This window comes from Anser anser (genome assembly GCF_964211835.1).
Source record: "Anser anser genome assembly, chromosome: 3".
NCBI lineage: Eukaryota > Metazoa > Chordata > Aves > Anseriformes > Anatidae > Anser > Anser anser.
This window is the reverse complement of record NC_139722.1, coordinates 121,847,456-121,858,213: the sequence shown is the minus strand read 5'-3', so window position 1 is coordinate 121,858,213 and position 10,758 is coordinate 121,847,456. Positions and strand designations below refer to the sequence as shown.

The window sequence follows — 10,758 nt, the reverse complement described above, 5'->3', positions numbered from 1 at the left end:
GCAAGGGGACTGACCCTGGGTGTGGAAATAGTATCCATGAAGTACGGAATAATCCATACTGTATCGAATATGGTAGCTGCGGGAATGCTAATATACATACTGCAGACCAGATACACCATGAGAATCCTGGAACCGGGTGGCCTGTCCCAAATGGCAAGGGGTGGTACTGGCTCTGTGGCCATAAAGCCAGGGAGGTGTTGCCCCTAGGACGGAAGGGAGCTTGCACCCTGAGGGCAGTAATTCCAAACGTAGCTAAGATTGAAGACTCTCAAAGCCAAAGCCCCCTTGAGACCCCACGCGGAATTAAGCGGACGCCAGATAATCCTCTAGTAAAAAGAAAGGAGGCATTTCACAGTTTTGCAGGGTGGTTTTTACCTTGGTTAGGGGTGGGCGAATTAGAAAAAGCTATTGTAAATATCCCAGTTATAACTGAAGAACTAGAAAATAACACTCTGGATGCAGTCCGGGCACTACAAAAAGAGGCAAGGAGTTTGCAAAAATAGTACTCCACAGTCGAATGCTATTAGATTTATTGCTAACCTCACAAGGAGGAGCATGCACTGTAATTAATGCTAGTTGCTGTATGTATGTAGATCAAATGGGAGAAATTTGACCGGTCTCAAAAACATTTGGGAAAAACAATAACACACTCAGAAAAACAAGATCCTGCATAGAGTGGCTCAAGATGACGCTTCCTGGGGATTTAGAAACGTTTGGGAGAAATTAACTTCGCGGTTACCTGAATGGAATTGGCTCAAACGACTACTTGTTGGTGTTATAACAATAATGGCATTGTGTATCCGTCATCCCCCATGACATCGGAAGAAGAATATTGCGCCTTAATGTTGGAAAAACTCAAGAGTGGGGTATGTGAAGAGGCGCAAAAAGAACAATAGGAGTAAGAAAAGAAGAGGGGTGGAATTGTGAGAAACCAAGTAGTGTTTTTGCGACAGAAGGTGTTTTTGCAGTGGAAAATTGCACTAAGGTTGCAAATTCAAAAGCGATTGTGCGGCATAGCAGTGGGGAGTATGTTCAGCAGATAAAGGAAAGGTCCGCCTGTCCCAAAAGGAGGATAGCTAAGAAAAACAGGATGAACAGTACAACATCAGTAAAAACCCAAATGACAGGCCCTCTAGTCACGAGAGAAGAAGGACAAATAAACAAAAAGGAAAAGGAGAAATGAACAGTCGGTCAAGTAAAATTGTGTATCTATGGTACAGAAGTGCGTCGAGTAGGTTGTGAACCTGTAGTACTCAGCCAGTGAGGAAACAGGAGAAATCAGGTGTCGGGTAACAGGGAATATAAAGTTATAATAAACTTTTATTGTGTGCTTCCGCTTGCAGGACACCCGCCATTGCACTTGAGAATCACATAGCTTCACAGAAACTCATGTCTGCAGAAAATTATTGAGCTTTTTCATGCACCAGTGAAAAGGAGATGCAGTTCCGCAAGAAGCTGAAGCAAAAGCTCTGTGTCACTGTGTTAGTAATAGAAGAAGAAATAATACAATATTGTTTAGTATGCTACATTTGCGATGTACTGTTCCGAGGCTGCGCTTGGAAGATACAAAATATATGTGCAAGGGTAACATGAGAATGCACCAATTCATGATGAGGAGTAAGGAGGATTAAAAGAATGCTCAATTTGCAAGACATCTAGATAACTGGGGCTTCTTGGACTCTGGGAACTGGGTCAAACCAACCTTGCGGTTTGGACTGAGACCAAGGGTTCAGAGAGCATGCGTGAGAAGGAAAGGTTAAAAAGTTCAACTCTGATGAAGACATCTTACTTCATCCCGACGACCACCCGGACGACCACCAGAGAGTGATACGCAAGCGCAGAAGGACTGATAAGATAATTAGCATACGAAGCGAGGCTAGGTGGAGCTAGGAAATGAATATGCATAGATGAGTTGTGAAACCTAATGCATATGTAGTATCTTAGGAGATAAAAGAGAACTAAGAAAACAAATCAGACGAAGTTAGATTTGGGCAGGCATGCCCCTAACTTCCGGCGCCTAATAAAGCACCTTCATATAATCACTTTGTGGATTATGTGTCTTCATGAACGCTAACATTTTGGCGACCCAGATGGGACCTCGTGGGCACTGCTGAGGCGGCTCGCGAACTGATCACGCTCCAGCCGGCACCGAGGAGTTTCTCGGGGAGCCATCGGCCGCGACCGACCCCCGCTGCTCACAACGTACCTCTGAAAGGGTAAGAAAAAGGTGCTTTCTGGTAATTGGTACCGATCTGGTCTGGGAGCCTGCCGGTCAGACGCGGCGAAAGCCACGCACGGTTGGGCTAGGGAATTCCCGTGGTAAGCCTAGGCGCCGTCCGTCAGACAGTCGCGAAAGCGCTGCAGGTTCGGCATCAGTGGTCTGGTTTTGCTGCAGGCTCAGCATCTGGTTCGGTTCGGTAAAAGCTATAGCTGATAATGGAAAAACTTAAAAGTATTCTGGGCGGTAATGCTTCGGTACCGCGATCCTCCCCTTTGGGCTGTTTATTAGCACACTGGAAGGAGGGGTGTTTCGGGCAGGAGTTACGAAAGGGTAAACTGGTTGATTACTGTAATGTTTGGTGGCCACAGTATGAACTAGAAGATCAAGAAAGTTGGCCAGAAAACGGAACCTTACAGTACAATACTATCTTACAATTAATGTTATTTTGTAAGCGAAAAGGCAAGTGGGACGAGATTCCTTATGTAGAACTATTTTTCTATTTGCGAGATAAGCCTGAGTGGCAACGCGCTTGCGGGATAATGGTGGCTAAAATAACTGTTGATGAGCATTGTAAAGGATGCAGAGGAGAAAGACGCTGTATAGGACATCAAGCGTTAGAGAATGATAGGTATTACAGACGGGATGATGGAAATATAGATTTGGAAGTAGTACCATCAGCCCCGTTAGAACAAGGGCAGACTGTCAGGGAAGGAAGCGGGGATAGTGAGGGGGAGGAGGAAGAAAAAGGAGCGGTAGCTTCGGCTACCCCGGTATCGTATAGAACCCGACAACGAGAGCAGAAAGTTGTGGATGAATGGATGATAAGAAAGAAAGGCGGAATAAGACAAAAGGGAAACATAATTGCTCCACTCAGACAAGGAGTAGGGACGGAAGGGCCAGTATATGTTAAAGTACCGTTTACTCCGGGAGACCTAGTAATTTGGAAACAAGCAGCAGGGACATATCGGGAAAACCCGGATAAAGTAGCCAGGGTAATGAAAATGATAATTAAAACCCAGAATCCGGACTGGGATGATCTTCAAGTAATATTAGATACATTAATGGACTCGACAGAAAAAGATATGGTGTTAAGGGCAGCTAGAGAAAGAGCAAAAGAGGATGTTCGGAATGGATTAGTCTCGGGAAGCGTAGATCAGAACTTCCCGACGGAAGACCCGCAATGGGACTATAATACAGGGGATGGTCTGAGGAGATTGAAGAGATACCAGGATTGGATCCAAATAGGGGTGCAGAGTGCTATGCCTAAAACTATAAATTGGTCTAAATTGTATAATGTTAGGCAGGAGAAAACCGAATCTCCCTCTGCATTTTTGGAAAGGCTTAAGGAAACTGCAAAGAAATATACTGACCTAGATATAGAAACAGAACAAGCTAAAGCACAATTAGCTCTTATCTTTTTAGGACAATCACAGGAGGACATCCGGAAGAAATTACAGAAACTGGAGGGAGGAGACCTGAGAAATATGGATAGACTGTTAGAAATAGCCTGGAAAGTATACAACAATAGAGAAAAAGAATCCACCAGGAGGCAGCAACAGAATTTGTTAGCAGTAATTCAAGGCAGAGGAAACCAAGGATTCAGAGGGAGAGGAAGAGGATTTGCTAGAGGACGGGGAGTTAGTATCGGAAGGGGTCGCGGAGACTTTGGTGGAAATCCGGGAGAAAGATTAGGATTGAATCAGTGTGCTTATTGTAAAAAGGAGGGGCATTGGAAAAATGAGTGTCCGTTTAGAAGAGACCAATTCTCGGGAAGTTCATTTCAGAATCAGGAGGCCATTAAGGCAATGGTGCTGGGAGATTTTAGTAGCTGACTAGATACAGAACATAAAACAGTCAAAGAACCTTTAGTAAAGATTCAATTAGGGGATAAGGAAGTAAAGTTCTTGATAGATACAGGAGCAACATATTCAGTGTTAAATAGTTTAAAAGGACGATTGGGAACTAAGACAACTACAGTAATTGGAGCCACAGGGAAGGAGGAGGAACGGCCATTCTTACAACCCCTTGATTTGCGTTTTGGGGGTAAGGAACTAACCCATGAATTTTTGTATGTACCAGAATGCCCGATTCCACTCTTGGGACGGGATCTATTAGCTAAATTAGATGCAACAATAACCTTTGAGGATGGAGAATTAATAATGAAGGTACCTGAGTCCAAAGTAGGACAAATCCTAATGATCAAAGATAAACCCTTTGTTAATATTCCAAGAGAAGTAGAAAATGCAGTTATACCAACAGTATGGGAAACAGATGTACCAGGGAAGTCGAAACTGGCACAACCGGTAAAGGTGGAATTAAAGGAAGGAGCCAAACCTGTTCGAATCAAACAATATCCACTTAAGATAGAAGCTAGGCAGGGGATAGTGAAAATTATTGACAAATTTCTTAAATATCAGATTCTGGAAGAATGTAAATCGGAATACAATACTCCAATTTTTCCAGTAAGGAAGCCGAATGGTGAGTATAGATTGGTACAAGATCTTAGAGCAATAAATGAAATAACAAAGGACATTCACCCGGTAGTAGCTAATCCTTACACATTGTTAACATCTGTGAGAGAGAAATATAAATGGTTTACTGTGATAGATTTAAAGGATGCCTTCTTTTGCATACCTCTTGATAAAGATAGTAGAAAATTATTTGCCTTCGAATGGGAAAATCCTCAGAGTGGACGAAAGACACAATTAACTTGGACAAGACTCCCACAAGGCTTCAAGAATAGCCCGACCCTCTTTGGAAGCCAGCTGGCCAAGGAACTGGAAATCTGGACAACGCAAGGACAAATACAGGTACCCAGAAGTCAGTATTTGCTGTTACAATATGTAGATGATATTTTGATTGCTACAGAGAATGAGTCGCTCTGCACCCAAATAACCATCGAAATTTTAAATCAGTTGGGAATGGGTGGTTATAAAGTTTCAAAGGAAAAAGCACAAATAGTTTGCTCAACTGTAACATATTTGGGGTGTGAGATTTCCCAGGGACAAAGAAGTCTGGGTGTCAATAGGATAAAAGCTATATGCACCATCCCGGAACCTCAAAATCTCCATGAGCTAAGGGCCTTCTTAGGAATGGCTGGCTGGTGCAGATTATGGATAATGGACTATGGACTCATAGCTAAGCCCCTTTATGAAGCTCAGAAGGCACAGGATTTTATTTGGGGAAAAGTACAGAAAGAAGCTTTCAAGAAACTTAAAGATGCCTTAATGAAGTCACCAGCTTTGGGCCTACCAGATTTATCAAAAGATTTCCAGTTATTTGTATATGAAAGACAACGACTAGCACTAGGGGTACTAACCCAGCGACTGGGAAGCTGGAAAAGACCTGTGGGATACTTTTCTAAGCAGTTGGATGCTGTAAGTGCAGGATGGCCCTCATGTTTGCGGGCAGTAGCAGCAACAGTTCTCTTAATCCAGGAAGCAAGGAAACTTACCTTGGGAAAACGTATTGAAGTTTTTGTACCACATATGGTAACAACTGTTTTAGAACAAAAGGGGGGCCACTGGCTATCACCCAGCCGAATGATGAAATATCAGGCAATACTAACTGAACAAGATGACGTAACCTTGAAAACAACTAACCTGTTAAATCCAGCAGTATTTTTAGGAACTGTTCCAGAAGAAGGACCGTTGGAACACAATTGTGTGGAAATAATCGAACATACCCATGCCAGCCGCGAGGATTTGAAGGATGTACCCCTTGAAAGGTATGACTGGGAACTTTTTACTGATGGTAGTAGTTTTGTGGAGAATGGAACACGATATGCAGGGTATGCAGTAACAACCCTGAAGACAGTGATCGAAGCAAAACCTTTACCACCTGGAACATCAGCACAGCGAGCAGAACTGATAGCCCTGACTCGAGCACTGGAACTGAGTAAAGGGAAGATGGTAAATATTTGGACAGATTCAAAGTATGCTTTTGGAGTAGTCCATGTTCATGGAGCATTATGGAAAGAAAGAGGGCTGTTGTCCTCACAAGGAGCCAATATAAGATATCAAGAGGAGGTGTTAAATTTGATAAATGCGGTACAAAAACCAAAACAAGTGGCTATTATGCACTGTAAAGCTCATCAAGGAGGAACCTCAAAAATATCAGAAGGGAATCGGCTGGCAGATCGAGCAGCTCGACAAATTGCTCGGGAGGTGTGGAATGTAATGGCTTTGGTACCACTTAAGGTAGGCCCCACTTGTCTTAATCTTCCCAAGGAACCAAGATATTCACCAGAGGATGAGAAATTAGCAAATCTCCTAAAGGCCCGAAAGAACTCTGATGGATGGTATGTAACCACTACGGGCCAGGTAGTAATACCCCCCTTGGTGATGCGAGAGATACTTCAGACAAGACATAATGAGTGTCACTGGGGTGCAGAGGCAATGGTAACATTTTTAAAACGTAGCATCATCTCTACACATATGTTAACAATGGCAAAATCAGTAATGTCAAAGTGTGAGATTTGTCTGAAAAATAATCCAGTAGCAAGAAAACATGCTGAAATGGGAAGAGTTAGAGTAGGAATAGAACCAGGAGATTACTGGCAAGTTGATTTTGTAGAGTTACCTAGGACCGGGGGATATAGGTATTTGTTAGTAGGGGTTGACACCTTTTCCGGATGGCCGGAAGCCCTTCCCTGTCGCACCAATCAAGCTAAAGAGACAGTAAAATGGTTACTGCGGGAAATCATTCCGAGGTTTGGGGTACCATTAGGAATATCCTCGGATAGGGGGCCGCACTTTGTTTCATCTGTGGTTAAAGACGTAAGTCGACTATTAGGAATTTCTTGGAATTTACATACTGCATGGAGACCCCAATCTAGTGGACAGGTAGAAAGGATGAACCAAACTCTAAAGGGACAGATCAGTAAAATCTGCCAGGAAGCCAAAATACAATGGCCACAAGCTTTGCCTATAGCCTTATTGAGAATAAGGATAAAGCCAAGGAGTGGAATGTCAGTAAGCCCATACGAGATAATGTATGGAAAGCCTTACGAATCCCCAGAACCAAATCCTAACATGCATATAACAGGGAACCAGGATGTTCATAATTATGTATTGTCTCTTGGTAAAACTTTAGCTCAACTTCGAAGTGTTCTGGTGTGGAACCGACCGTTGGCACTGGAAAATCCTGTCCACGACATACAGCCAGGTGACCGAGTGTACATTAAAAACTGGAATGAAGAACCCCTGAGAGAACGGTGGGCCGGACCTTATCAAGTATTATTGACTACTTTTACAGCTGTAAAGGTAGAAGGGGTGGATGCTTGGATTCATTATACTCGGGTGAAAAAGGTTCCCGAATTTTGGTCAGTGCGAGCAATCGGAGATACAAAACTACAGATGAAGCGTGTATAACCATACAATGTTGGGGTTCTTAACAACAGTAAAGATAACAGTAATTGTTTTGTGTAAATACCTTGTAATTGGGTTCCTAGAAATACCAGAAAAATATAAGAAAGAGGAAATATTCAGAGGAGAAAATGTTACTTTGGAATGTGGAATGCACAACGATAAACCAATAACAATTAGCTCTCTACAGGTGGTCTGGGAAAAAATAAGTGACTCCGGACAGAGCCAGGAAATATACGTAGACACAACCAGGGACAATACAGGATTGAAGGCTGGATGGAAGGGGAAGGCGTACGTAAGTATAACCATAGAACTGGGCCAACAACTGAGAGGAGCTACCACCTTAACCCTGTTTAGTGTTACTAAAGTCAACAAAGGAAATTACCGGTGCGTGGTAACACATGAAAATAGCACAGATTACGGGATAAGAGAAATATTCGTATATCCGAAATTGGATAAAGGAATATTGGTAGCCCACCAAAAAGTATCTAGAAGAAAAAGAGAGGGCCAGGTACCATGGACACAAGTGGTACAGATCCCACCTAGGCAACCATCAGAGAATTTACTGGTAGGATTGATTAAAGATTTTGCCATAATGAAAGGAACTGATAGAATTACTGCTTGTTTGCCCATCCCAAAAGCAACGGGGGACCCGCTTGAGTGGGGTATAATAACCTCCCCACTGCCCCAAGTAAAAGGAAATGAAACAATTCAATGTAAAGAAGTGAAAGCTCTAGAGAGGATAAATGTTACACAATACTATAGGAAACTGAGCCCCCCAACATCAAGGTCTGAATGTGAAAAGAAGAAGAACTACCATTTCATAACGATAGGCAGATTTAAGAATGTGGGACAGTGTTATTACGACGAACTACGTGTAGTAGAAGGAGTTAGAGAAAAGATTGTTTGGGAATGTCAAGAGAAAAATAAGCCAAAAGGAATGAAAGGGTGGGATAGTGATTGGACAGTAAGTTTATTGCAGAAATTCCAGTATGGAGGGAATACATCATGGTGTATTAAATGGCAGGGAAAGCAGAATGGAACTGATCAGTTTTATACAGTAAGCCGGGCTGACAGTAGTGGTAGACAAGAGTCAACAAAGGTAGCTTGGTGGACTTGTGAGAAGAAATATACTTGCGACAGTAATAATGAAGATGTTGAGCACTTACTTCCGGTATTGATAGCTCTTAGGGCAGGATGTGCTTGCCGAGGAATTAAGTACAATTCGGAAAGAAATAGCCAGGCTAGTCAAGTCGCAGTGGATTGTAGCTATAGTACCATAAAAAGTCCAGGACAATTTGTATGGGCAGCCAGTAATGGAACTTGGACTGCACACCCACCGATAGATGGGGAAGTAAAAGAAATAACTCTAGGACTCCCTCCCCACGCTGCGTCCAATATCGAAAAAGTCTCCTTTTAAGGGAAAGTTGGAAACCCTACAAATTAGTAGGGCAAAAAGAAGTTTAGAAGAAGGGGCAGATGAAGATATATGGCATGAACTCTCGGATGGAGTAAAATTCAATTGGGCATTAGAACCTCTATTTGCAAAGGTAGCTACTTATTGAAATAGGGAAATGATTTATAAACTTACAGGACAAGTGAGTAGGCTTGCGAAAGCCACAAAAGAAGGCTTTAGAGACCTTAATATCCAACTACAAGCTACAACTAAAATGGCTACAGAATCAATTAGCATTAGATACACTGTTATTAAAGGAACATGGAGTATGTGGATTTCTAAAAGATCATATTGATCATTGCTGCATCCACATTCCAAATGTGACTATTGATGTAGAACATGACATAGAACAACTGGCTCGAGTGGAACAAGATGCAGAACAGGAAGAGAAAGATATGACAACAAGCTGGTTGGATAAAATTTTTAGTGGATGGAATATTAGTAATTGGGTTAAGTCCTTACTGGAGACAATAATTATATTGGTGATTGTAGGGGTACTAATTTGGTTAACATTTATAATGCTGAAAAGTCTGATTCTAAGGAAGACAACCTGGAACCGGACAGTGATGCAAACTATTGCTCGGTAAATGGAACCACATCCTCAATATCCTCCACCGGCATCTAACAACTTTGGATTTCAGAGAAAGAATCTGAGGAACCCAGGAGGTGAAATGGAATGAAAACCGAATAGACAAGATCAGTTTCAGATCAAGTGAACCCAACCAAAAGAGCGAATGTAACATAAAGCAGAAGTGGTGGACTTATGAAATGTTGTGACAATCCTAATCTTTGTAATTTCCTTGATTCTTAATGATGTAATTTTCCGTGGTTATATTATTGGTGAGCACTGAGTGTAAAATATTTTAGTTAGTTAGTGAAAGCATTTGCCCTCCTCGAAAGGAGTGAAATGCTTTCAAAGGGGGGAAATGTTAGTAATAGAAGAAGAAATAATACAATATTGTTTAGTATGCTACATTTGCGATGTACTGTTCCGAGGCTGCGCTTGGAAGATACAAAATATATGTGCAAGGGTAACATGAGAATGCACCAATTCATGATGAGGAGTAAGGAGGATTAAAAGAATGCTCAATTTGCAAGACATCTAGATAACTGGGGCTTCTTGGACTCTGGGAACTGGGTCAAACCAACCTTGCGGTTTGGACTGAGACCAAGGGTTCAGAGAGCATGCGTGAGAAGGAAAGGTTAAAAAGTTCAACTCTGATGAAGACATCTTACTTCATCCCGACGACCACCCGGACGACCACCAGAGAGTGATACGCAAGCGCAGAAGGACTGATAAGATAATTAGCATACGAAGCGAGGCTAGGTGGAGCTAGGAAATGAATATGCATAGATGAGTTGTGAAACCTAATGCATATGTAGTATCTTAGGAGATAAAAGAGAACTAAGAAAACAAATCAGACGAAGTTAGATTTGGGCAGGCATGCCCCTAACTTCCGGCGCCTAATAAAGCACCTTCATATAATCACTTTGTGGATTATGTGTCTTCATGAACGCTAACAACTGGGGAGTTCTGGTGAGGAAGAAGGAGACTTGCGTTCTCACAGTGGATGGTTTGAACCGAGTTTAGTCCTGTGGGCTGTGTCAGCAGAACCGTCTTGTTGTGTAGCCTTTGAGGAGTTTGAGGACTCCATTTCGTGTCTCTGGGCAGCACGGGGAAGCGGGCAGTGTACTGTGTGTCAGCGGGGATTCAT

General features: G+C 42.5%; 1 protein-coding gene across 6 annotated transcripts; it reads left to right on the top strand.

Moving 5' to 3' along the window:
• The first annotated feature begins 1,486 nt into the window (after nt 1–1,486).
• LOC310897888 (uncharacterized protein) lies at nt 1,487–10,532 on the top strand. 6 transcript variants are annotated; one of them, XR_014582668.1, is made up of 3 exons: nt 1,487–2,216; nt 7,316–7,387; nt 7,778–7,841. XR_014582668.1 is itself a non-coding variant. In XM_083832024.1 (3 exons), exons 1-3 carry the CDS (start codon nt 2,437–2,439, stop codon nt 9,005–9,007), a joined length of 2,724 nt encoding a protein of 907 aa, XP_083688150.1. In that variant the 5' UTR covers nt 1,487–2,436; the 3' UTR covers nt 9,008–10,532. The 6 variants fall into 6 exon arrangements, 2 of the variants coding, with proteins under 2 accessions (XP_083688150.1, XP_083688151.1); XM_083832024.1 differs by having other exon boundaries at nt 1,487–3,858; nt 7,778–10,532; XM_083832025.1 differs by lacking the exon at nt 1,487–2,216 and adding an exon at nt 3,716–4,699 and having other exon boundaries at nt 7,778–10,532.
• Nucleotides 10,533–10,758: the final 226 nt, after the last annotated feature.

Bases quoted from the DNA above. Each gene is read 5' to 3' on its own strand.
- LOC310897888 (XM_083832024.1), top strand. From the start codon at position 2,437: ATGGAAAAACTTAAAAGTATTCTGGGCGGTAATGCTTCGGTACCGCGA. The intron at 3,859-7,315 runs GTTAGTATCGGA...GTAAAACTTTAG, and splicing joins GATTTGCTAGAGGACGGGGA to CTCAACTTCGAAGTGTTCTG. The intron at 7,388-7,777 runs GTGACCGAGTGT...AGCTCTCTACAG, and splicing joins TGTCCACGACATACAGCCAG to GTGGTCTGGGAAAAAATAAG.